At 44.1% G+C, this 27,698-nt stretch overlaps 1 protein-coding gene, 1 long non-coding RNA gene and 1 pseudogene across 6 annotated transcripts in view; 2 read left to right on the top strand and 1 right to left on the bottom strand.

Moving 5' to 3' along the window:
* Nucleotides 1-27,698, top strand: part of Cradd (CARD and death domain containing adaptor protein) — a 191,737-nt gene that overhangs the window by 12,864 nt on the left and 151,175 nt on the right. For 3 of the 5 annotated variants that reach the window (XM_087557201.1, XM_087557200.1, XM_087557202.1), the window contains exons 3-4: nucleotides 8,104-8,216; nucleotides 23,166-23,469. In XM_087557201.1, coding sequence (XP_087413327.1) covers nucleotides 8,175-8,216; nucleotides 23,166-23,469 — 346 coding nt within the window. In that variant the 5' untranslated portion in view covers nucleotides 8,104-8,174. 5 annotated transcript variants of the gene reach the window in all.
* On the top strand, nucleotides 2,329-2,864 carry Dnajc30-ps1 (DnaJ heat shock protein family (Hsp40) member C30, pseudogene 1; annotated as a pseudogene).
* On the bottom strand, nucleotides 20,792-22,438 carry LOC134479865 (uncharacterized). Its single transcript, XR_015625266.1, has 2 exons — nucleotides 22,257-22,438; nucleotides 20,792-20,932 (listed from the first exon to the last, which is right to left on the bottom strand). It is a non-coding gene; the product is annotated as an uncharacterized LOC134479865 (long non-coding RNA).

Genomic DNA, 27,698 nt, shown 5'->3' with positions numbered 1-27,698 from the left:
GAATCTCGAAGATTTCATTCCATTCACGATCCTCTTGCTGTCAGGGGACTTGGGCAAATGAGAATAAAAATAGTAAGAGAAGCCTCGTGAGCTAATGTAAGAATCAAATGAGATTATAAACATGCTATAAAAAGTGTTTTGTTTGTTTTTTAATTCATGTCCTAGTCTTTTTAGGGGTTGTAAAGCCTAGGAATGTCCAGAGCTAGCAAAGACACCGCTAATCAATGACACACGCAGTCCCATGATTTTCTCCCTTCTGACAACAGATCCTTCTAGAGTTCAGTACTTGGTTCTTACACATGCATGCGCACATACTAAGATTTCCTAGCCTTTTGTAGACACCGCACCCGCAAAGTCTCACCAAACATGAGCTGAACAGGACATGCTAATGCGGACTGGGAAAGTCCACTGAGCCTCAACGCTGCACGAAGAGCTACAGGCAAGCATTGGAATGCTGAGAGCCGGAGAGAGCGTCGATTGGTTATCCAGTACCAAGTGGTCAGTCCTGAAAACATCATACAAATACATGCATCTGGGAAGGAGGGATGTAGGAATATGGAAGGATTTGGAAGGAGAAAAGGATCGGAGAAATGATATCATTATCTTGTGACCTCAAAAGCTAAGAGAAGTACTTTAAAAGAGATTTTCTAGTCATTTTGAAAAAGATTATTTACTTATTTATTTTTTGGAGACTTCACATTTATTAATTGGTGTGATACAACATGAAATCACTGAATCCTGATAAATAAAATTACACTTGAACATTCGCTTTGCTACTTTTTAACACCAACAGACTTGGTAACTGCCTGACGCTAACCGACACGTCGACAAGTCTTTCACCCCTGGCCATCCAACCTGCTTAGTAACAAGTCTTTCAGTCTCCTGTCATTCTAAGGTATGGCCTCCTGCCCTCCTTTCTGTATGGTCTGGGCAAAACGACCCGTGATAGCAAGAGTATTGTCAATGAAACGATCCACACAGCTAGAGAGGCAGTTTTCAGTGTGGAAGTCTAGCAGACTCCCTGGCTTCTCCACACATTTATCCCAACACGGTTCCACAAAGTGACGTCCCTGCACAGTGAACTGTGCCTCCTCCTGCTCAGCGGCCATTTTATTTTGTCTGCTTCACCAAGCTCAGCCATCGTCAGCTTCAGTCACTTCGCTTAAGATTTTATTTTTAAATTATGTGTGTCTCCATGTGCACGTGAGTGCGGGTGCCCACAGAGGTCAGAGGTAGAGTATCTCCCTAGAGCTGGAGACCCAGATATGGTTGTGAGCATCTGGTGCAGGTGCTGGGAATGAGAGGGTGCTGGGAATTGAACCCAGGTCTTCTGCAAGAGCAGTCCATACTCTTAACCCCTGAGCCACCTCTCCAGCCCCTCCTAGTCAATTTTGCACCGATGAAGAGCTATGTGACTGAAGTTTGTGGAATGGATCGTGGAAGCAGGTAGTATACATCTCTTAATGGGTCTGGTGAAATTAATACCCCAAACCTACTGAACAATGTAGTTTGGCAACACAGCCCAATGGAGTACTGATTACTTACTTCTGGGATAGCATACTTTACTGTCGCCAAGAGATCCCAGGATGCTTTTCTACCCCACATTGCCGGCCAAGGAAAAGAACAAACATTGAAAAAGGTAGAGCACTTTCCCCTGAATGTGTCCATGTTATCCCACCGTGAAGTTGAGCCATTGCGATCCAGCAAGACTATGCGGGGAGATTTGCAATACCCTTTCCTTGTTCGTGTGGTGGTGCAGGAAAGTCCCCTCAGTGACCTCCGGAATGGAGCTGCAGTGTATGACAAACAGAACAGAAGCTGTCCCCCAACCTCGCGCCTCCCCAAGTGTGCTTGTTTTGTGTGTGCATTCCTTCTGCCTGAAGTGTGCCTTCCCTTCAGTGGTGAAGAATCCTGACTGATTTCGGGACTCAGCTCCTGTACGCCTTCAGGGACGGCCCACTCATACTCAGGGCAAAATCTTTGTGCCATACTCTAACACCCAAGCATCAGTTTCTCCCATTGCAGAGATCATAAATATTCAAAATGATTCCTAAAGGTTGGAGACGGTTGGAATGTGTTCCCGGAGAGGATGTAGACTGGGAGCTTGCTCCCCTGAGAGATAATGACGGAAGATCCCTTAAGCAGGAGCCCCTTCCTCTAGCTTTCTGTCTTGTGATTTTTTTTTTCACCTTGTGATGATATCTGCCGTGAGGGCCTCGTGAGGGCTGAGTTGACTCTTGGGTATCGGACTTCCAGAACTGTGATCTAAATAAGCCCCTCTCCCCGCCACCCCCCGCCCCCCGCTTAAATTATTTGGCCTCGCACAACATGGCGGCTGCGCACTGCCTGGGTGGCCGCTGTCACCGCTATGGAGATTGTGGCAAGTTGGGGGTTCCCTCAAAGTTTGGCCGCAGGCTTGGGCTCGTGAGTGAGGACTTACTCCCTCACCGCCCTCTATGAGCAATGAGTCCCCTCCACTCTCATCTCCTGGGCAGTGCCATCCTCTGTCCATAACAAGTACGATCGATCGAGGTCTGCTCAGGGACCAGGACCTGCGCTGTCATGCTCTCTAAGGTGCCTGTGGCTGATCCCAAACCTCCCCGCCCTCCTCCCTACACCCCTCGGGCTCACTTTGGCTCTCAGACTTCTCCTTCCTTGAGATCCATCACACGCTGTGACTTTGAAGCCTTCTTCCAGGCACACTACAGAGACCAGCTACCTAGAGATCTGCATCTGCCAGCACTGAGGGAAGCCCTTCGCAAAAACCAGGAGGATCACGCCAGCAAGGGGGAGGGGGGCAGTGGGACGATACCCAAGAAGTCATCCTTTTCCTTAACTCCCTCTTTGTCTGCTTTCGTATTTAATTGGAGAAAAGGAGGGAAAGGGATCCAGCCCAAGAAACCTACTTTTCTTGACCTTTGAACTGTTGGTCTAAGATTGAATTGGCTACTTCTCGTGGTGTTCTCTTGACTCTCCTAATACCCTCTAGCCTGACGGGTGATGAACATGACCCTCACCTATTGTCCAGAAAAGTCTCTCTTCAGAGGCCAAGAAAAGAGGCCCCAGGATAGAGATTCCCGAAAAACCAGACATTTAAGTGGTTCCAGAGTCCCCTGAGTACCTGGAACTTCTAAAAGTTACCTTTCAGACGCCAACCCCCAGAACACTTGCCGCGTTTTTCCCGGAAGCCCTGAGCAAGATTTGCCCTGCCCCCCTGCCACATGTCTGTATGCTTCCTTTGTAACCTGTGAAGCATGCAATACGACTGGTTGTCCGATGCCAGTAAGATTTCATTTTGGGGAACTTGCATGAAATTTGTTTTTCTGTGTTACCCCAAGCCACAGGGGAGACTCGATCAATGATCCAGTAGGCGCTGGGGATGTAGCTTGTGGGGGGATGGTTCTGACGCTAAGGTCCTGTTCCCAGGGCCTCAGTGAGAGAATGCTGGCATGCAAAGGGGTTAGTCCCCGGCCTTTCCGCCTTTGTATTCTGCTTCCCCGCTAAGAAAAAAATTAATGAAAAATAGTTTTCCCCTCAGGTCTGTTCCACACCATTTCTATCCTGTGGGAGCGAGAAAACAAAGCCCTCGAATATGAGGAATACATCTCTGTGTCTATATCTATCGAGGGAGTGGCCTAGGGGGAAGGTGCTATGTGAGCCTAACAGCAGAAGGAGATGATTTGTCCTCCTAAGGTCTGTCCCTACGACTCATATTCTACTCCAGTGATGGTGTGGGGTGGTGTTACTGGGGCCAAGTTCATCTTAGGGACAGTCTGCCGGTCCCTGGTCTTCCTTTCACTAGGCACTTGCACTGCTAAGTGTGCAGCCTTTTAACTGTGACAAAACTTGGAGGCCGAGTTCCTGAGTGTGAATCTCAGATCTGCAGTGTTGATCACAAGTGCTACCAGTCAAATTCTTCCAACGAGGCTGTTGGGCTGTGTGAGTAATTTGTTCCTAGAAGAAGCAGGAGGCTCACTGGTCAAGGTACAAGAGAAATTTAGGCCTGTAATCCAGGGAGGCTGAGGCTGGAGGATTGTGACCAATTACAAAGCAAGGCCTGTCTTTAAAAGGATGCAAAATGCCACACAGGGGGTCATGTGTAAAGCCAAGAAACTACAGATTCACAGCAGAGCTCAGGCTGATAAGGGTACTTGCCTCAAATGCATAAATCCCTGAGCGCCACCCCCCAGCACCACACAAACCAGGCTTCATGGCGCTGTGATCTTGGCACATTTTGGAAACAATATCAATTATATATCACAGGCTGGCCTAGAACTTTCCATCCTTTGCCTCAGTCTCCCGAGTGCTAGGACCTCAGGCATGGACCACAGAGCCACAGGGATATAGGAGACTTTCGGGAGGGAGGTCTGCCAAGAAATGGTTCCCTTGGTAGCATTGTATGCTTCCCAACTCCCAAGATTTTACTGAGTTTTCTGTTCTGGCAAGAAGAGTAAACTTGGCCATGGACATTAGCCCTGCCTTCTAGGGCTGTTCCCCCATCCCAGGCGGTGGAGGGAGTGGCTGAAGAGATGAACGCAAGTACACAGGAAGGCTGAGAGCGCAGCAGGTATGAGGCTCACTCAGGAAGACAGGAAGCAAGGATCCATGCATCTGGTGATCCCTTCTTATCAGATTGCTAAAATGGGTAAACTGACTAAAATATCCCTGAGTAAAACAACCGTATCTCATCCTTCCTAACTCCTCCCACGTTCTGTCAGGTCACCCACACGGTGCATCTTTGGCCCCTGTCGTGGTTCCAGTATGATTCAAGACAAGACGTGGTAGAGTCTATATGATCCCAGCATGTGGCAGGCTGAGGCAGGCTTAAGGCCAGCCTAGGCTATACAGTGAGACCCTGTCTCAAGAACCTGGGCACGGTGCTCGACACTTGTAATCCCAGCACTGGGGAAGCAGAAACAGAAGGGTCACCCACACAAGTTGGTGGGCCAGCTGCGTCTACACTGTGAGTTAAGAGCCAGCTAGGGCTATATAGTGAGGCCCTGTTTCAAACAGAGGAAAGGGGGTAGGGGTGGACCTATGAAGTGGCTCAGAGGGTTAAGGAGTTCGTCTTGTCCCTAAGCCTAACAATCTGAGCTCTATGTCTGGAACCCTACATGGCGGAGAAGAGAACTTCCTCCTGAAGTTTTCCTCTGACCTCCACATAGACATAGTGACAAGTCTGTGTATGTGCATGTGAAACCTCGTACCTCACACAAGACATATTAAATACATAGAAATAAATAATATAAATAAGTTAAAAAACATATTTGGCCTCAGTATTTTGCTGTAGTAACTGTTGACTAATTGCTTGCTACAGTTGACTGATGCCTTGCTACAAAGTTTGGAAAGCTCACATATTACAAAGCCCGCATCTTCCATTATTCTATCATTTAAGGGAGCATACATTTTCACACACACAATGTAGTTTCCCAAATTTCACTTTGTATTTGTTTTTCCCTTTTAATTATGTCATGAAGGGTTTCTTACTTACCTCTATGATACTAAAATGAAGCGTGTAATAGCTTCTGGATATTCCAAAATTAAGCATACCTAATCATTGAGTATTCTTATTATGATTATTTTTACTATCATGGAAACCTCCCTTTGCTATGATTCTGAGATGAACAGCTGTGAACGCAGATCTTTGCCTGCATCTCTGATTATTTGTATTTGAAAGGTTTTATTAGTTTATTTTCAGTCATGCACATGCGTGTGTGACTGACTGTGGGTTTGCACATGGATGCGGTGTCCTCGGAGGCCAGAGGTGTCAGATCTCCCCGGAGCTAGAGTTTCAGGTAGCTGTGAGAACAAGAGTGCTGGGTACCAAACTCAGGTCCTCAGCAAGGACAGCTTCTGAACCATATTCCCAGCTCTTTCATTTCTTTGAGAGAAACTCTTGGGAGTAAAGTTCCAGAGACAAGGGGTATGCAAATGGGTCCGAGGTGAGGAAGGAGAATGGAATACCAAACCTCTGAAGGAACTGCCCACTCAAAGCTTCTCTCTAATGTGTCCTCCTCCCTAATGGACCCTGGACAGAGTTACATCATGGACATCATAGCATCCAGGGCGTGGCTAAAGTAGAGAGACTGTACACTTAGCTTGCGATTCACAGGTGAAACACCTTTCTTATTTTTTAACTGAAAAAATTGTTTTTCCCCATACGATATACATTGATATATGTTTTTCCCCTCCCCCAGTTTCTCCTGTGAAACACTTCTCTAATTTAAGCGAGTCGGATGCTGACACAGCTGAGTGGGTAAAGGCCCTTGACACCAAGCTTGATGATGACCTACGTCTGGTTCCTGTATCTCTTGGGTTCAGATACAGAAGCTTACAAACGAAAGCCTCATTTTCCGAGCTCGCGGAAAGGTGGCTAGTTCAGGCTCTGAACTGCAGCCCCATTTCTAAAGGATGGGAACACAGAGCGCGCTGGGAATGGGGGTGGGGGTGGGGGCAGCCGCAGTGCTATCCAACTGTGTTTTGACTTTATGGGGGCACCTGTTGGACACTGGGCTGTATCCAGGGCATCTTCAAGGTCCTTAATTCATCCTCCTGGACGTTAGGTCTGGAGCTCAGAGTGAGGGGACAAAGGAGCAGTCAGCTTCGTGTAGTCAATAAGGGCACAACAGACAATTGGTTATAGATTTTGATAACTTATGCACCTTGGTTCAGATAACAGCAATTTCCATACTCTGTACCGGTTCACAGACAATTAAGAAGTGGGATAGGAGTGCATTTCTAGGCCTGGGAACATGAACTTGTTTGAGCCTGCCAGCAAGATGGAGAAGTTGTCCTTGAGATGTCTGGGCTCAGACGACTCTCTACTTACAAGCTGTCCCTGAGATGTCTGGATTCAGATAACTGTTTACAACAGAAGCTGTTCACCTATTGGGGAGTCCTCAGCTCCCCTAGGGGCCTGGGACCTTGAATTTAATTTCCCCCCATGATTTAATGGAGTCTGAAAATGTACTGGTAGCACTTAGAATAGTTTCTTGTTTTGCTTGTTCCCAACACATCCACGTGGTAGAAAGACAGAGCTGACTCCTCAGAGTTGCCCCTCGATGTCCATACATGTATGGTGGTTTATGCTCACCCTTCTCCTAAAAAAACTGTAATTGAAAATTTTAACTTGATAGGAGACAAATACTTCCTCAGTCACTTCGGTTTACATTCTGGGATTACTGGTGGATAGAAACATTTCCTCCACCGGCTGTTGTATTTCTTCTATAATTTCTTGAGTTATAATTCAAATTTGATGCATTATAACTTTCAAAAGTATTTATTTTCTTCATCCTTTAAAACCTCAAACTGCATCATCTGGGCAGCCCGCAGGAAAGACTCTTCACACGGATGGATGTCTGTGTTTCCATGTAACTACCCATAATTCAGAGGGTGTTTTCTAGTAATAAGAATGGATGGAATAGCAGTTCCAAACACAGTCAGCCTCTAGGGACTAAGGTTCTGGGGAACTGACAGGGTAGCCCAGAAACAGAAATTAAAACTTTCTAAGGGCTCTCCACGAAACCTTGCCCAAATCCGGCCTTCCTCTCTGTGCTTCAGAGCATTTTCCACTGGTCAATGTTGAAATAACCTTTGCCGTAACCTTTGCAATACCCTCCTTTTGAAACTGTAGAGGAAGAATGAAACCCATCACTGCATAAAAACAGAACCCAGGCATTAATTAGAGAGCTGTCTGTTTGGGCTGTGAGGCTTTTGTTAATGAGCCCTTGTATAATTATCGCCCAGTTTTTACCAAGTGTGAGGTCTCAGTTAGGAGAAATTGCCGTGGTCTCCTAAGAATAAAATTATACAATGCTAGAGAACACAGGCAAGAAACGTCAGTCCGTTGCCAGAGAGCTAATATGGTGAGTCACTGGCTGGAATCTAGCATTTTATTGGTTCTCAGCAAGCCAGAAAAGCTTCTCAAGTTTTCTTTGAGAGGCTCAGGAATTCATCTTCCAAACCCAAGAGCCTCACGTTCTGAATGGGGAAAGTAGACAGAAAGTAGACAGATTTCTACAGCTTCTGTGATAACAGTGTTAAAAACTGGTTTATGTTCATTTTGGGTTTTTTATGTTTTGTTTGTTTGTTTGTTTGGCTTAGGGATGGAAACTAAGAACAGCCTTCCATGAAGCCTGGAATAAATGAATCTGCTCTCTCTCTGTATCTGATTGATGATCTTCATCAGCACAGACATGCATCTATATTGCATGCAGGTAATAAATGATCATGCACTCGTTGCTCTGTTGATAACTATTTACTTGACTGTGTTAACATAACCAACCTTCATGTGCACAATTATATAGGTTTGGAAGAATTGATGGTGTGATTAAGTTGACCTTCACAGTAATTTATCCCAGTCACATTCTTCCCAGTTCATGCTTGTGAACAGGTAGCTCGAGCAAGCCCCACCCCTTTCTTTAACCCTTAGGAAGTAGATGCATCAGAGGACCCTTTAGCCCCCAATAATTAAAACCTTGGCATGGCTCCTGCTTAAAAGATATGCAAACTATTACAGGACTGTGGATAGACCACTACCTTAACTAATAAACTGCAGATATCTGTGTGCCATCATAACAGGAGAACCATCAACGGCAAGCTGACAAGGGTTACGAAGTACATAGGGTTGAAAATCATTGATTCTGACACGCAGGCATATGAAGAGATTATAGAAATATGTCAATTAAAGGAACCACTGATTTCTGTACTCCTGGCCTCCTCCGTCCTATGACGTTTCTGGCTTCGAGTAGCATTCTCTGCTGCTCCAACCTTTTTTCTTTTCTTTTCTTTTTTTTTTCTTTTTTTCGGAGCTGGGGACTGAACCCAGGGCCTTGTGCTTGCTAGGCAAGCGCTCTACCACTGAGCTAAATCCCCAACCCCCTGCTGCTCCAACCTTGCCTGCTCATTTAATAATAATAGTTTTCAAAGTTAAGCATTATGTTTCAAATGACGTTTAACTCATGTTTCAGACTGTATGTTGATGTGCTTTGGACCCCGAATTCTTGTGTTAAAGTCCTAGCTCCCACTAAGATAGTATTTGGAGGCAGGGCCTTTGGAAAGTAATTTCTGCTAGAATAAGTCATGGTTCAAGCCTTTCCAATGGATTAGTGCGGAGGTTTGAACATGCTTGGCCCAGGGAGTGATGTTACTAGGAGGTGTGGCCTTGTTGGAGTAGGTATGGCCTTGTTGGAGGAAGTGTGTCACTGTGGAGGTGGGCTTTGAGACCTCCATCCTTAGCTTCCTAGAAGTCAGTCTTCTCCTAGCTGCCTTTGAAATAAGAGGTGCAATTGTCAACCTTTCCAGTGCCGTGCCTGCCATACTCCTACCATAATGATAATGAACTGGACCTCAGAACCAGTAAGACAGCTGCAATTAAATGTTGTCTTTTATAAGAGTCGTTGTGGTCATGGTGTTTCTTTGTGGTAATGAAACCCTAACTAAGACAATTAGTGTTAAAAAGAAAAAAGGAAAAGAAAAGAAAAGAAAACACACACACCTCTTTCTCCCTCTTTACCATGTCAAGCTGCAGTGAGAAACCGGCCTTTGGCAATCCAGAAAGAGAGTACTTGTCAAGAAACTTACTGACGAATACTTTAAACTTGGACTCAGAGGCCTCCAAACTGCACGAGGCAGGCTGTTGGTGAAGCCATCCAGTCCACAGTAAGCATCTTCTACGGCAGCCCTGCAAGCTTAGAAGTAGGCTATTTCAGGGATAGTCTCTCATCACTGGATCTTTCTCCACAGTCTTTCCTCTTTTTAAAAACAGCAACCACTAAGTGTCACAGGTCATCAGCACTTAATGGGAGATACAAGAGTTAGAGCCACTACTTTATAGGATTTTAGTTCACACATCCTAACAGCAACTTTAACACCAGTCACTGTAATGGAGGATCTAGCAGTTTATTCCTGAACTGTAAGTAAAGAAACAATGAGGGCCACAAAAAAAATGTTAAGTATACAATCTGCAATTGGAACCCAAGGTCTGATAGCTCCAGAAGGTTCCAGCAAGGCATCTAGGCTAGAAGATATCTGAATTTTACTAAGAAATTAAGATGCATATGTAAATTAATTTTAACATCCTAATGTTATAGGTCAGAAAATTAAACACATAGAAAAATACTATAATACCCTTCTGTGTATCTACCATCCAAATTTCATGACAGTACGTTTTGTTTTAGGTGTCTCTCCTCACTGGTTTTGGTTGTTTCTTGGTATTTGTTTTTGTGTTTTCAAGACTAGGTTTCTCTGTGTAGCCCTGGCTGTCCTGGAACTTGCTCTGTAGACCAGGCTGGACTGGAACTGCTGACTCATGCTGATTTGGTGGAGCCTTGAGGTTTCTGCTGGATCTTGCCACCACTACTGACTTATGTTTGGTTTTGCTATTGAACCGGACTGCTGGTATCCTGACAACAAAGAGTGGAATTACCCGAAAGAACTATTTCTAAACAAGCCCACGAATCCCTTTTCCTATCAACTTTCTTTTTCTCTTACCTCTGGTCAGTGGGATAAGAGGGAGGTTGAAGTGATTAAAAACCCTAAATAAAAGGGGTTGGGGATTTAGCTCAGTGGTAGAGCGCTTGCCTAGGAAGCGCAAGGCCCTGGGTTCGGTCCCCAGCTCCGAAAAAAAGAACCAAAAAAAAAAAAAACCCTAAATAAAGTAGGTTTAGAGAAAAGTCTAAGCCCACAGGGCATTGCATAGTGCAAGCTGTATTTGCATAGAGTAGGGAAAGACATATCTAAACACTTTATGTTAGTCACTTTCTCATTTCTGTAATAAATTACCTGACAAAAGCAATTTAATTAGAAAAATAATTACCACTAATATTCTATGTATATTAATTAACACTGAAAATTAATATGGCAGCAACTATTCCTTACCCAGCTAGTTTCCCAAATAACCACATGGAGACCTTTTAATATCTCAAAGATTAGACCTTAGCTGCTCAGACTCTCAAGTAACTCTTCTAAGTTAACCCAACCATCTAGCCCCATCTAGTCATGTGGCTATCTATCACGTCTGTCTCCCTCACGTCTCCTGGAGAAAAGGCCTTCCTCTTTCTTCTTCCCAGAGTTCCTTTCTCCTGCCCAGGAAGTCTTACTTTCAATCCCCTGCCCAGCTAATTGGCCTTGAGTTTTTTATTAAAGCCAATTGGAGAATGCCTTAGGTAGATGAGGAAGGACAACTTCACACAGCATACCTCAACAAAAGGATTACGTAAGTATGGTCCGTCATGACAGAGAAAGCACGGTGATAGGAGATTGATGCAGCCTGTCATGATACATCCATAGTCAAAGAGAAGAAAGAGATAAACACTTGTGCTCAGTCGACTTTCTCTCTTTTATTCAGTTTGGGATGCCAGCCCATGCAATGGGACCAACCATCATCAGGATGTGTGCGTTTCCATTCTAGGTCAAACTTTTCTAGAAACACCCTCATAGACAGACCTACAGGTGTGTGTTTCTGTGGTGGTTTTAAATCCAGTCTGGTAGATGACGAAGATCACAACATCAAAGATCGCCATCTTCCCAGCGAAGTGTCTTCTGTTTGGGAGCGAGTAAGAATCACATAGTAACTTCAGCAGAACATACGTCAGAAGTAGCCACGGTATGGTAAGCGAGTGCCAGAAACAAAGAATAGAGTAAGAGTGACAGAAAAACGAGAGAGTGTTGAAGGAGCTGAAGGGGCTTGCAACCCCATAAGAACAACAATACCGGGGCTGGAGAGATGGCTCAGAGATTAAGAGCACTGACTGCTCTTCCAGAGGTCCTGAGTTCAAATCCCAGCAACCACATGGTAGCTCACAACCATCTGTAATGGGATCCGAGGCCCTCTTCTGGTGTGTCTGAAGACAGCTACAATGTACTTACATATAATAAATAAATAAATCTTAAAAAAAAAAGAACAACAGTACCAACCAGAGCTCCCAGGGACTAAACCACCATGCAAAGAGTACACATGGACAGACCCATGTAGGAAGGGGTGGGTGGCTGGGGAAACACCCTTCTAGAAGCAGGGGAAGGGGAAATGGGATAGGGTGTTTATGGATGGGAAACTGGGAAAGGGGATAACATTTGAAATGTAAATATAAAACATGCAATAAGAAAAAAAAGGAAAAAAATTGAAAGAGTGTGACCTCCATTTAGTATAAAAATAGAATAACTAAGAATGTAAGCTCTGGGACTTGAGAGATGGTTCAACAGTTAAGAGCATTTGCTGCTCTTCCAGAAGACCCGAATTCTGTTCTGATACCCATGTTAAGGCACAAACAACTGTCTGTAACTCCAGCTCCAGGGATCTGACCTGGATGAGCTTCAGGGATAAGACCACAGCATAAAACTTCTAGACTCCTTGGTTACCTACCTATGTGTGGCAGTCACACACACAGACACATAAATAAAAATCAATGTAAACCTGAAAAAATGCATAATCTGAAATGGTGATATCAGACAAGCCAAGCCCAGTAGAAATGTTTAAAATTATAGAGTCATTTTCAGTCAAAATATTCATACAAGTCTGGCTTATCTGGTGAGGACACGGATCCTTCAAAACGTCAGTAAAAAGTTCTAAACTCAGCCTACTGGAAATGAAAATGAAAGGGGAAAATGAGAAAAAAAAATAAAGCCAGAGCATAAAACCAAAAAAACCACTGAGATGCTACTATGTGGTGTTTACACGTAAAAATCTGTTGATTCGTTGAACACATTTCAGATATAGGAAAAATGATGATGGAATTTAATTTATGCTTATGACATTTTATAGTCTGGGAAGCTTCTTGGAGAATCATTGTATTTCATAAAAGGATGGAGAGAGATAGAGGATGGTACCTATGCTTCTATTCTTTGTGCCTGACTATGCACAGGCATCTACACACACACTTGCACATAAACCACACAAATACAACACACACAGACACACAGATACACAGACACACAGACACAGACACACACACACACACACACGCAGAGAGACACACACACAGACACACAGAGAGACACACACAGACACCCCCCCCACACACACACCAAAAAAGAAAAGGAGAGAAATAACAAAAGACTAACAGCTTGAACTACTGTACAGTGTCATAAAGAATGGTTAACAACCACTGATCGGCACTTTGGATAACATGTTTTACATTGCAGGTAAGATTCTATTCAGCAGTTTCCTTTGAATGATTCTTCCTCGCACTGAACAAAGAGGTTTTGTTCCTGTGCAGTCTGAACCCTATTCAGTTGCTTAGCAATTGGCCCCACCACGCCGTCCCAGGCAGGTTTGTGTTTAGGTTTCCAAAGGACTGCTTTACGGCAAACTCTACCACAATACTCCCATAGGGGAGGATTGATCATCATTCCATATTCAATCTCACAAAGTAAAAATCTTCAAGATGACAAGTGCTCCCTTTGGGTTGCTGCAAATACCCTGTCCTCTTTCTTCAAAATGAAACGTGTGTCCTTACTCATTGAGTTAAGGAAATCACCTTTGCGATAAAACAAACAAAAGCAAACACAGAAGAACACATCAGCTAATACAAGCCGCCGAGGATACTTCCTCATTCAGTGTATGCATCAGTGAAGATGCATAAAGCGTTAAGCAGGGGCTCTGCGGACCCCACTTTGCGTGCTGTAAAGCCACAGCCTTAAGATACAGTGTGTCTCCTGTGAACTCTACGATGCACAGAAAAGAGCCCGTGCTTATCAAGGGCTGCCCGCCCCGTGGGGCAGGTCGGACTCTCTTCGAATAGCCATAACAGGACCTTGAAGTCATCTCTGTCTTCCTCTTCATTTTCAGGAGAGGACAGAAAGTAGGAAAGGTTAACTAGCTTGCTAGTAAGCAAATCCAGGTCTGGGTGAAATGAAGGAGAGCACTGTAGAGTGTAGCTAGGGAGAGATCCTCCCACTGCGCTGCCCTTTCCCCCAGCCTCTCTCTGCTTTATTTATAAACGCGGGGCTGCATTCCAAGTGATGTGGTCCTTAGGGAACACAGCTAAGCTTCAATTCAGGCTTAGGAACCTTTGTGAATAACTGTCCTTTCAGCCAACAGGAAGTCCCCTGGGACACAGGTAAAGGAAGCAGGCTTTCTTTTCATATTGTCTTTGAACAATAAGTCCTATGGGATAACGCATGGTTTGTACAGAAATAGACTGACCCATGAACCAGAGTCTTCTGTTACAGCAGTCAATCGCTTCCACCCTCCAGATTTGTGCCTGTTTACATTGCTTTCCCAGTTATCTTTCTCCTTGATTGCATTTGGAACACCCTGGGGCTCCTCTGATGAAATGTTTCCTTGAATTTTATCACCTACCCTGTCATAAAGACTTTCCAGGGTAACCGTGTGCAATATCATCCACACACCCTGACACAATGCCCCAAGGTCTAGTCTCACTTAGGAAAACATAAGTAGTTTCCTTGTGCGGAGAAAAGAGATAAGACTCGGGAGGGAAAGGGTCCTTCAGGAAACCTGGCAAGGTTAGGAAGTATTCTGTGTTCTTTTCATAAGTCTGGGACAACCACAACAGGAGATAGAAAGGGGGCTCAAGTAAACAGAGTTGGTTTTCTTCCCAGGTCCTGGAGACAGGAGGCATAGAACACCGCCATTATAATATCACACTATTTCTAAGGAGTAGGGGTGTGTGTGTGTGTGTGTGTGTGTGTGTGTGTGTGTGTGTGTGTACACCATGTGGGGAATCATAGCACAAACACAAGTGTTAGTCTTCAACTTTCATTTTGTTAGAGACAAGGTCTCTTGTTTTCCTGTTTTATTAGGCCAGTTGGCCCATGAGGTTACCAGGATCTTGGGATTTGAACTTGGATCCTCACACTTGTATGGCAAATGCTTTTACCTACTGAGCCCTCTCCCTAACCCCTGTTTAGTTTAGGTTTGTGCAACATTTCAACTGCTAAAAAAAACCTGTGATATACACAAATATAAACCACAAATTGCTAACAGTAATTTCTGTGATTCTATATATCAGTCAAATGTTTTTATATTGGTATTTAAAAAATAGTACTACAGAAGATAAAATAGAATGGTAACATTTATGCTAATAATGTTTTTGAAAGGCTTGGGATTGAACCCCAGGCCTCACACATGCTAAATTCTACCCCTGGGCTACACCCCTAGCATAATTTAAAGAAAAGGATTTTCTCTTTTAACATGTTTACTTATGCCGTTCCCTTGCTTTTTAAATAGAAGGACTGAATGAAAAAAAATAAAAAGAAAGGCCATGGCCACTGCTAGGCATGGAAGTTGGTTGTAGAGTGAGAGGAGAACATAGAGGCAGAGACATCTGGGAGACTCCAGGGTGAAGATGTTCCAAAAGTCCAGGCCTTGTGAGGGAGAGAGAGAGGAGAGCAAGAAGAATAAAGGGTAGACCAAAAGGTGCCATGTAACCAAAATGGCTGGATTATATAGGGAAAGGCAACTGAAGGGGATGCCAGCCCAGCTCCAGGGATGGAGAAGTTTAGGGTAGGCGTGGGGTATGGCAGCCATACTCTGTAACAGGTAGGGACTGCGGGATGCTGGGGGAACCTGGTGTCCTTGTTGATGTTAAAGAGGTACCTTGGCTATTTGTCTCAGGTTTGAGACCTAGAGGACCTGGATTTCCCTTTGCGTTGGGCCCCATGAATAATTTAAGGGCTACCTTCTGGCTGTTACATCTGTTGTGCCTAAGAAAAATTGCCAGTAAGCAATGGCTGCTCGGACAGTCGTGATGTCAGCGTGACTGTAGGACCCCTGGTTAGCTGGAGAAGTGTGATTTCAAGGTGTGTCATGGAGGGCGGTTCTGGAAGAGATCGGCATTAAGAATTAGTAGATTAAATAAATAAGATAGTCCTCAGTCATAGGGTGAGCATCATTCGGCCCTCAGAGAGTAGGAACACAAGGCAAAGACGGAGGGAGAGCGAATTTACTCTTCCTAGCTGGAACGCCCATCTTTCCTGCCTGCTGACATTAAAGCTGCTGGCTGTCAGGCCTTCAGGCCACACTAGGAATGACAGCACTTGCTCTTTCGCCTTCCCCACCTAAAACCTGCGTAATCTGCCTTAGCTGTAAAATGAGCTTAACAGAATATTTCTAATAGTAGTTGTGAAGAAGGAGGTAAATATGAAGACCTCAATAGACATTAGCCATACAAGTATCCCAAAGCCCTCAGTTCACTTGACTCTTCAATGGCTGAAAGGGAGTGTGTGTGTGTGTGTGTGTGTGTGTGTGTGTGTGTGTGTGTGTGTGTGTGGTATAGAAATAACAAGAGCTATGCAGTAAGAATAGGTTCACACACTGCTCTGTCAGAGGCTAGTCATGTGTCCAGGTCTGTTTCTTATGTTGCCACAGTACCCTTCTTACATAGTTTTTGTGAGACTTTCTAGGTTGGTGGCTTGAATAGGCTCGGCCCCCACAGATTCATGTGTTTGAATATATGGCTATCGGAGCGTCGCTGTTAGGAGGCGTATGGCTTTATCGGAGGAAGTGCATCACTGTTAGGGTGGGCTTTGAGATCTCCTATGCTCGATATGGATGAGAGCCTCTTCCTGGTTGCCTGAGGAAGACAGTCCCCTGCTACCGCTTGCAGATCAAGATGTAGAACTCTCTTCTCCTCCAGCACTGTGTCTGCCTGCGCTCTGCCATGCTTCCTGCTACGATGATGATGGACTGAATAAACCAGACCCAATTATATGTTTTGCTTTATAAGAGTTGCCTTGGTCATGTTGTCCTTTGCAGCAATAAAACCCTGACTAAGACACTGGGTAACCTGTGGGAACACATTGAGAGCTTTTCTTCCTCGTTTTCTCTCTACTCTAACCACCACCCATCCTCATAGACCTATTTGTTACTAGTTGTCCTAAACAGCACAAGGAAAGGGCAAGGTGGTTCTTTTCTTTTCTGTCTCTCAGAGCTAAGTGTTTACTAACTTAAAGATGCCGTGATCGTGTGCTCCGTTCCTCAAGTGGAGGCAGGAAGGAGACAAAGGGTTGAGAAACATGTGAATGTGTGTAAGGGAGAGGGAATCACTAAGTAATAAAGCAGCCTGCCCTCCACTGTTCATTGTCCTACTCAGAGCAGCTGAGGTAAGGAAACCACCCGTGAGTCCATTCATGGGCAAATAGATCAGGGAAATGTGCACACACACACAATGGATTATTATTCCACCTTAAAAAGAAATAAGTCCTGGATTTGACGCAACAGGTGGACCATTGTGAAGTGAAGAAAAGCCAGACGCAGACACACCCACAGTGTGGGGCACATGACGAGCAGACAGGAAAGGGTTAAGTCCAGCTGGACACTAGCAGCTCATTTGAACCGTTCTCGAGCTGCCATTTTGAACTGGAGAACAAATCCACGATTGTGAGTCAGACGGTCAACACAGAGAAAATGGCATGTGTGAAGGAGTGGACTCCTCAAGGTCACCTTCACTTCCCTCTTGCTGGAACTGGATCCCTGTGTGAGCACCTCCTACTTGAGTGCAAACTATGTTAAGAAGAAAGTGCAGGATATATCACTTATCCACCCAATGCTCACTGGGCCTTGTAGCATGGTTGGTATTATGGCAATAAACAATGGTATATTCATATCATACTGAACAATGGCATTCTGCCTAGTGTTTGAATTGGAGAGGATCCTCCCTACTTCTTCCTTCCTTTTCCCATTCTTTCCCATACCTTCTCTTTCCTTCCCTCCCTTCCTCTCCTTTCCCTCCCTCGCTCCCTCCCTTTCTCCCTTCCTCCTTTCTTACCTTCTGTTCCTTTTCCATCCTTCTGTCTTCATTCCTTTTCTCCTCTGTCTCTATAGCCTTCATTTTCTTCCTCTCTGTATAACCCAGACTGCTATGAAACTCATTATTTAGCCCAGGCTACCCTAGAAGTCATGATCCTCCTGTTTCAGCCCTCCTAATGCTTAGATTACAAGTACTGTGTCTGCCAGAGAATTTCAAAGCTTCAAGAGCCACAGTCTCTTGGTGCCTGAGATTCCTTGAAGTTGGTTGCTGCATAAGTCAGAGAAATTACCAATAGGAGCACTAGGTGAAGCTGGACGTATGACTGAGGAGGCTTCTGGGGCTTTGGTGGTTATGATGGTTATGCATCTTTTGACATTCTTCTCACTGAGAAGCAGGACCTATTTCTCTCCTCCTTGGATCTGGGCTGGGACAACTTTAACCAAGACACTGTGGCCAAAGAGACTGGGAGGCCTTGGGAGGAAACAGGCACTTGCACTTTCGTCTCTTGAAGCTTGGAAATTCTCTGGGGGACATTTTAGTAACCTGTGGTAGGGAGTCTGTGGAACACCAGAAAAGACAGAGAAGAGGAAAAGTCCCTCTGAATCTTGCCTGTTAGACGGTCTGGCCAAGAGGCAAGTGTTAGAACCAGAACCCCCGATGCATGCTACCAAGCAGCCCTGACAACAACTGCATAAATAATTCCCTGTCTCAACTAATGGCTAAACTAGAGAGGGAGAGCAAACCTCCTAAGAGCTGCAAGGGTAGTGCCTTCCTTTTTCTATGTGTGCATCTCGTGTCTTGAGGTCATTAAGAAAAATCAATGAGGGTCAAACTCCACAATGCCTCCTGCCTTTTCCCCTTTCAAGAAGCTGAGTCATTTCGGCTTCCAGTTGTGTGGGTGGATAAGGTGGGGGTTTGTTGGGTAGAGACAACGTCCATCCATACCACGGTTTTCAATCCGTACACCAAGCTTCCAAGCATCTGTATTCCCATTATCTAGAAGAAAGGAGACACACAGAAACTTTTTCACCTTTAATGGCTTGCCTCTTATCCTTCTTAAATCAAACACAAGTTCTGTCTTAGCGTTAGTATTCCCTCTTTGTTCAGAACCATATACTTCCTGTACAGCTGTCATGGTGGTTAGATGTATGTCCATTTATCAGCATAAACGACAGGAAGGGAACACTCCTTTTCTGGGCTAATGGCTGTATTTTATGTTATTTATTTGTTTTTTATTAAGATGTAGCCAAGCCTTCTGGCAGGTTGTTATCAGAAAGGACAGCTTAACATCAATTATGCTAAGACAAAAATCATTATATTTAGCAGTCATGGCCTAGGCTTTAGATGGACTTTATTAAATAACCCAAGATAAACACTTAGTTCGTTCAACTGCTTGGTATATTTGCTGATAACTCATCCTGGGCAGAAGCCTGATGATGTAATTTTGCTTGGAAATAAATTCTCAACAGGACTCATGATGAAGTTCTTTTGTGCTCAGTCAGTGTGAGTAGTTGATAAGAGGAATGCCCAGGGACTCTTATGGGCATGTAAAATTTCTTTCTGTATATTTATGATACCAAATTCTATGCTTTCCAGATACATGGCCATATTCTAAACAGGTTTATACTTTATTTATTGTTCATTGAGAAATATCTTTCCATTGGGGGTTGTAACCCAGTGGTAGAGTGCTTCACTAGCATATATGAGGTCCCGGGTTCAAGCCTTGGTAGCAGCTAATACGAATGAGTAATACTCTGCAACCATTCAGTTGACTGTGTATCTTCGTTTGGTTTTTATTGCTGTGAAGAGACACTATGACCACTGCAACTGTTATAAAGGAAAACATTTCACTGGGGCTGACTTACAGTTTCTGAGGTTTAGTCTATTTTCTTCATGGTGGGGAAACGTGTTGCCGTGCAGGCCGATGTGGTGCTGGAGAAGGAGCTGTGAGTTCTATATCCAGATCCTCGAACGGCAGGAAAAGACAATGACACACTTCCTCCAACAAGACCTCACCTACTCAACAAGGTCACACTCCCTAATAGTTCCTCTCCCTCTGGACCTGTGGGGGCCGCTACAGTGAGTATTGGAAAGCATGGAAACATTTTGGCTCATTACCTGTACTAGCATAGGCTGCTCCTACTTCACGTCTCTTGAATAAGAATCTAGGGTTTGGCTGCTATGTTATTTTTTTGAAAAATAACTCAGTCTCCTTTATGGCCGGTATCTGATTTTGAAAGTTAGCTTCTCTGTTGCTGTCATAAAACTGACCCAAAATTACATAAGAAGGAAAGAGTTTATTTACCTTTCAAAGTGATAGCCTATGATGACTGGGGGAAGCCAAGGCAGAAACCCAAACACAGGAACTGAAGCAGAGACCATGAAGGAGTGCTACTTACTGGGTTGTTCCTCATGGATTACTCAGTTTATTTTCTTATACAACCTAGAACCGCCAGGTCATGAATGGTACTGCCCACAGTGGGCTGGGCCCACCCACATCAACCACCAGTTAAGACCATGCCCCACAGTCTTACCCTTAGGCCAATCATCTGAAGGAGTCAATTCCTCAGACAAGGTTCCCTCCTCCTCTGTGACTGGTTTGTGTCAAGTTGACAAAAAACTAACCAGCACAGGGAAGTCTATGGTTTCTGTCTAACCAGTGATGATACATCATGTCAGCACATACTCAGTAGACATTTAGCTATCAAAATGTGCCACTCAGGAAACTTAAGATTAAGTGTTACCTAGTGCTTGTGAGGATCAAGGACATCCAATTGGTCAGCTTCTGTTCTGCATTTAACTGTATCACTAGGAAACCAGTAACTGGGACATATTCTCTCTTGCAATATACGTTAATACCAGAAATGGTACTCGATACTTCAGAATCATATGCAAAGCCTCATGGGAAAATCTACTAATTTATCTAATATTTGATGTCAAGGCTCATTTGACAAATTCCTGCTTGAATGAATTCCAGAAAATTTTATGTGGGTACCTATTGTCTTAGGATTTTTATTGCTGTGAGGAAACACTGTCTTAGTTAGGGTTTTACTGCTATGAAAAGACACCATGACCAAGGCAACTCTTTTAAAGGACAACTTTTAATTGGAGCTGGCTACAGGTTCAGAGTTTCAGTCCATTATTATCAAGGCAGGGACATGGTGGCATCCAGGCAGACGTGGTGCAGGGGGAACTGAGAGTTCTACATCTTCATCAGAAGGCCTCTAGGAGAACCCACATGGTTAGGTGTCATTGCCCACCCGAACACTTCCTCCAACAAGGCTACACCTGCTCCAACAAGGCTATTCCTCCAAAAACACTGCCACTCCCTGGGGCAAGCATATTCAAAGCACCACAAACACTATAACTAAAAGTAAGTTGAGGAGAAGAGGGTTTATTTAGCTTATACTTCCAAATTGTAATCCATCATTGAAGGAAACTGGGACAGGAACTCAGCCAGGATAGGAACCCAAAGAAGGAAGAAACCTGAAGGTAGGAGTGGATGCATTTATGTAGGGGTGCTACTCCCCATGGGTTGCTCATCCTGCTTTCATATAGAATCCAGGATCACCAGTCTGGGGTGGGACCACCCACAATGAGAACTGTTCACTGATATGTTTACAGATACTTTACCTTCATCTGGAATTACTGGTAGAAATATTCTTTTTCTATTGTCAAAAAAATTTTTTTTATCACATACGACTTTTTTGTTATGTGCCATCCAATTAATTAAAAATCAATCACTGAGTTTATTATATAAAGTAATTTGTGCAGGTATGTGTCTATTACTGGAAGTTGAACTCAGGGCTTAACTGCTAGAGTAACTTTCGACCAGCTTATTCTGTGTCAGGCTCTCCTGGGGTTTTTGTGTTCAGATTCACAGTTCGTTTACTCTCTCATATTAGTTCTCAACCTGTGGCTCTTCAACAACCCTTTCACAAGGTTAGTGGAAGACTATCAGAAAACACGTTTACATTACGATTTATAACAGTGGCAAAATTAGTTACGGAGTAGCAACAAAAATAATATTATGGTTGGGGGACACCATATGATGAACTATATTGAAAGGTCAAAGCGTTAGGAACAGCAAGGTTGAGACTACTGCCTCAGATTATTTACCCCCTCCCCTACCCCTTTTCAATCTAGGAGAATTTGTCCCTTTTGCCCATAGCAAACATGGCGGAGAACGTTAACAACCTGACCTCTTGCGCCCTCAACAAAGATGGCTACAGCACTTCCTGCTCTTGCCTTCAACAAAGATGGTCGCAATACTTCCTGTCTAGGACTTTTGCCCTCAACAAAGATGGTGTTTGTGGTACAGGTTCCCTATCAGTTTGGATTCCGGTTGTAGTTTTATTTATTTATTTATTTATTTATTTTTTAACGATACGTGGTCGCGGACGTAAGTAATACGACTCCATCTTCTCTCTCAATCCCCGCGCTGTGGCGACATCGCCCCTGCGCGGCTCTGGCGGGGCAGGGCCAGGGTTCGGGTGGCGGTGCTGGGGATCGGTTTCCTCCTTGAGGGCAGTCGTCGGGTTCACTTACTGTGAAAACCGCCGGTAGCTCTTCCCGTTTGTGCCACAACCACGGCTTTCAGCTGCCGAGACGGGGAACTTTTTACAAGTTCCAAATGGAAACACGTTGCCAAATATGGTCACACACGCCCTCCTCACCTGCCACCTCCCGACTTTGCAGAGCAATGTTGGGATCGGGAGTCCTGCGTCTGTGGGCTGAAGGTGTCAGAAGCCCCGCCCGCCTCCTTTGGGTCTCTGTATCTCTGCACTACTTACCTCATTGCCACCACACAGCCACCTCTCAGCACACCAAGGACCTGAGCTCATTAAATGTCCCATGCATGAGTGCTCAGGGCCGTGCTGCGGCGCACATTCCGAATTCTTGTAAGGCTTATCGTAAAAGACACACAAATACTTATTTTCTTGAAGGTGCTGCTCCTGTAGTGACTTTTTCTCTTCGTAAGAAAGATCCTTAAACTCCTCCAGGTTGTCTCCCGTTGCTGGTCAGGGTCTATAATGTCCTTGGACTCTTAAGTGGTTTCTGCAGTTGTGGGTGCTGGACTAACTCTGGCAAAGCAAAATTGAAGCCCACTATTCTCTAGCATTTACTTTTATATAATATAAATAAATAGATCAATAAATCTATAATCCCTAGGGGACTGCATTGTAAGTAAGGGATCAGACCTGTTTTCTGTCCGATCTCTTACTGCACAAGGAGTTGAAATAGGACTCCATTATTGCGGAAAGCAGAGATAGACACGGATTCATAACTAGTGCTGTTCATTATGCTGCGAAGTGTTAGAAATTAACGTGGTTTGGCTTAACAGCCATTTAGGAAGCACCGTGGCCCTACACTCTGTTAAGATGTAAAGCCCTGACTGATTTTGAGGTGCTCCGTCAGCACTCCTGAAATCTAGGTGCTGATTTTGGCTCTTTCCAGGGAGAAATGGATGCCAGAGACAAGCAAGTTCTCCGCTCACTGCGTCTGGAGCTGGGTGCTGAGGTTCTGGTAGAAGGACTGGTTCTTCAGTACCTTTACCAGGAAGGAATTTTGACGGAAAACCACATTCAAGAAATCAAAGCTCAAACCACAGGCCTCCGGAAGACAATGCTTTTGCTGGACATTCTGCCTTCCAGGGGCCCCAAAGCCTTTGACACCTTCCTAGATTCCCTCCAGGAATTTCCCTGGGTAAGAGAGAAGCTGGAGAAGGCAAGAGAGGAAGCCACGGCTGAGCTGCCTACAGGTAGGCCTCAAAGAGATCACTTCAAAACAGTTCTGAGAGCGCTTACCTAGGAAGCGCAAGGCCCTGGGTTCGGTCCCCAGCTCCGAAAAAAAGAACCAAAAAAAAAAAAAAAAAAAACAAAAAACAAAAAACAAAACAAAACAAAAAAACAGTTCTGAAATTGTTGCAACCGTGCCGGGTGGATTGGAAGTTAGTATTTTAAGAGGGGTCATGAACATGGGGAACACTTTGGACAGAGAGGGCATGGCATTGGAGGGTCAAGATGAGGAGGTGGCGTTAAGAAAGGAAGGGAAAATGAAGCATGAGGCTGAGAGGTTCAGGAGGGAGCTCAGAGGACAATTTAGACATGCTTCCAGGAAAACTTGGCCAGTCACTTGGGAGGCATGTTCTCATCAGAGAGCCAGGTCAATCTGAGCCCTTTGGCAACAGGAACCGTTTGGAAAGCGCAGATGGGAACGCAGGCTTTGGCCTGCTGATAACTGATTTGTGGGGTGCCAAGCTGCTAGCTGGAGGAGGTCAGATCCTGGGAGACAGCCTCTAGGAAGGCATGCCCTGCACCTGTCCCTGCAGCCAGCCTCTGAGGCCAGGGGGATTATTTCCCAAGCCTGCCTTAGTTTGTTTTTAAAGGCTGTTGGTGTAAAGTGGCCTTTTAAAATTTGGCTTTGGTCAGACACCTGGGGAATTTTATTTTGCAAGGGCAATCATTTGGGGGAGAATCTTGTTTTGACTTTCCAGGGGAACTGGAAGCTGTGATTTGAAGAGAAACAGCTTGGTGCTTGTGAGGGGGCTGTGGTATAAAGCGCTGTTCTCCTCAATTTCTCTCATGCACAGTACTTTTTACAAAGATTAGGGGCTGACCCAGAAAGGTTAATTTTAATATATATATTATATATATTATATATACATATTATATATGGTGGAAAGTTGACCAATCCAACTTATCCAAACCAAATCAGTACATTTTCAGAGTTAAGAATTCAACATTTTCTGGGTTTTCGATATAGATACAGGACCAAGTCAGTGGTCTCCAGAGTTTATTGTTATTGTTTTTAAAAAAATGAGTGTAACAGAGCTGGTGGTGGTAGTGGTGGTGGTGTATGCCTTTATGGAGGCAGAGGCAGGTGGATCTCTGTGAGTACAGCCTGATCTCCATAGTGAGTTCTGGGACAGCCAGAGCTACATATTAAAACCCTTCCTCAACCCCCAAGTTCCAAATAACTATAACCAGTTAAAAAAATCAAATGCTACCAGTAAATTACTTTTATAAGGGGTTGGGGATTTAGTTCAGTGGTAGAGCGCTTGCCTAGCAAGCGCAAGGCCCTGGGTTCAGTCCCTAGCTCCGGAAAAAAAAATTACTTTTATAAGTAATTTAAACGTAACACTATGGGTCTTGTATTTTGAATGGTTTTGAGAGCATATATATTATCACAATTAATTCTTTTTTTTCTTCTTTTTCTTTTCTTTTCTTTTTTCTTTTTTTTCCGGAGCTGGGGACCAAACCCAGGGCCTTGCGCTTGCTAGGCAAGTGCTCTACCACTGAGCTAAATCCCCAACCCAATTAATTCTTTTTTTAAGTTAATGACATAGATCTCAATATGTGACCAGAATGGGATAACCGGTTAATCTATAAAGACCTGGTAAACATTCAGTGGCAAATCTAAAAATATCTTTATTCCTACTGGCTTGTCCAAATTACATGTCTTTTTGAAACCCTGAGAATGCTGGCCTTTGAGGACCCCTAGAATTTTCAGCTTGGGTTGTCCTTAGAAAATTACATATTCCATGTGTCAGAACAAAACCAGGGCCAAATAGCCCTGACATTTCTACCGCATCATTATAAGCAGAATATAGAGCATAGAGTTGGGGAGGTCGCATCAATGAGTTGCACTTCTCTGGTATTCACGTAGAAGCTTCTCCTGGCTGCATGCAGTTGGATTTGACCAAAGAACCAGAAGCTTTCATCTCTCAAAGATGTTTCGTTTAATTAGTCGGTTACACAAATCATTTTGTCATGAATCGTCATAAACATGGGACCCTCATCCTCACCTCTTCAGGATTATTCAGAGAGCAAGAGAGAACTAAGATGTCCTGGAGAAATTATAAAAGTTAAAGAGAAGCCGAGGGGACAGGCGCTCCTACATCTAGTTATTTATTTTATATGTTTGAGTTTATACATCCGAGTGTAGGTACGGGCGCTGTGTGTACCTGGTGCACGTGGAGGTAAGAAGAGAGCGCTAGAGCCTTGGCAATGGAGTTGCAGATGGTGGTGAGCTGCCTGTGGAAGGAAAGGAAACCAGGTGGTTTGCAAAAGCAGCCTGTGCTCCTAACCACTGAGCTCCCCTCCAGCCCTGAAAAGCAGATTTATAAAGGATATATATATAAAAAAATCAAACATATCTGTATATGTGCTTAGAAAAGTAGGTTTTCCCCAAGACTTGTTAACTCTGTGAAAGGGTTAAATGGCTCACCTCACAACACAAGTGAGCATTGTGAACTTTTTTTTTTATATATAATTAACTCTGCTAGTGAAAAAAATTCGTATGCGGGGCTTTGATTTATCAATTTCTTGGTGAGATAAACCCATTTTGAAGTATGACTGTCGTTTAATATTGACTATTTAAAGTAACACTGGCTGGGGATTTAGCTCAGTGGTAGAGCGCTTGCCTAGGAAGCGCAAGGCCCTGGGTTCGGTCCCCTGCTGGGGCGGGGAACCATAAAGTAACACTGAAAGGACTAGTAAGGCGGAGACCAGTGATAAAGTGGGTACCTTTGTCGTGCTCGTGCTCGTGCTTGCTTTAAGAAGAATGATGCTCTCCCTGCAGGGTTAGCGCTCCCTTTGGCTGGTGCTTGCAGTTAGCATGTCCTCAGCTAGTGCGGCAGTGCCACGCCCAGCCGTCTGCAGCCAGGCTCCTCGCCATGATGGCCACGGACTCTAACTCTTTAGAACTGTAAGCCAGCCCTCAATAAACTCTTTCTTTATAAGGAAAAAAAAAGGTGACATTACAATTGCCTTTGAGAACCCTGTCATTTTAACTCTTACTAATAAGCCCTGAGTTCGAGGTTTGTCAGTCGGTCATTCGATTCCTCACTGGTAGTTTTCTAGCTCACAAGTCTCTTCAAAAGTCCTTATTGATTATTGAAAATCTATTATGCCATAGGGTCTAGTGGTAAATGCGTATAAATTACATGTAATTATATCATCTATCATATACCACATATTGCATACTGTTATACATCATGTATTATATATTATATGATATTATAACATATATAATAATATGTAATATTACACACACACACACATATATATATAGTGTTTTGGGGGTGAGGGTAGAAATTTTTAAAGAAGTAGGTGCTTAATTGCTTTCTGTTACTTAAGGCCTGAAATATTTTTAAGTGTCTAATTTCATGGAAATAAGATTTTGAAATCAGGCTGAGGTTTAGTGAATTGGAACCTTGTGAGGGTGTTGGGTTCTTCCTCTATGGGGTGGGGGAATGAGGGGAGGCTTAAAGCCACGGACCAGCGTCAGAGCTGAAATGCCTTCCAACTTAACATCTCTGGGGAAAAAGCAAACAAACCCAGAGTCCCATTTTCTGGGACCTCGGTGTTTCTCTAACACGGTGCCAGAACAGTGTAGCACACATTTCTGCAGAGGCATCATGGGTTTTGTGACCAGGCTCAGGGAAAACAGGGCGTCTGTGAGGTGCGCACACAGTAACTTTTCTCGCTTTCTGCTTATGTTGGTTGTGGTTGTCCATGGACTGGTTTGGGGCTCTGCCCTCAGGAAGCCTTGAGAAGTAAGGAGTGGCCTTCACTTAGCCACTGGGTCCATCCTTTCTCAAGAATAAGCGAACTTTATTCTTACTCCAGTTTTCTGCTTGGTGTCTCTGGCCAGCTCTTGGTTTCCCCTTCTTTGTGTACTAATTTCTGTGTTTCATTTCTACATTTTGAGCTGCTGTGGATATTTTTGTGTTATTTGCTTTTTGTATTTTATACCAAATGTAAGTGATTTAGAGTAAAACTGAGTAATGTCTCCGTCTCTATACTTCTATCTCCTATCTCAACCAATCCTCAGACAGAAAACCTTCCCGAATCTTTTGATTATACCTCAGAATTTTCTTAGTTCTCCTAACGTCTCTTCTCAAAAAGTAAAAGTCCGGGACGTTAAGCGGATATTTGGTTTGTCTCTTCCTCACCCCACAAGGACTCTTACCTTTGAAAAGAAGAA

This window comes from Rattus norvegicus, chromosome 7 (assembly GCF_021556685.1).
Source record: "Rattus norvegicus strain SHRSP/BbbUtx chromosome 7, alternate assembly SHRSP_T2T, whole genome shotgun sequence".
NCBI lineage: Eukaryota > Metazoa > Chordata > Mammalia > Rodentia > Muridae > Rattus > Rattus norvegicus.
The sequence above is the reverse complement of the archived record's forward strand: the minus strand, read 5'-3'. Positions and strand labels throughout refer to the sequence as shown.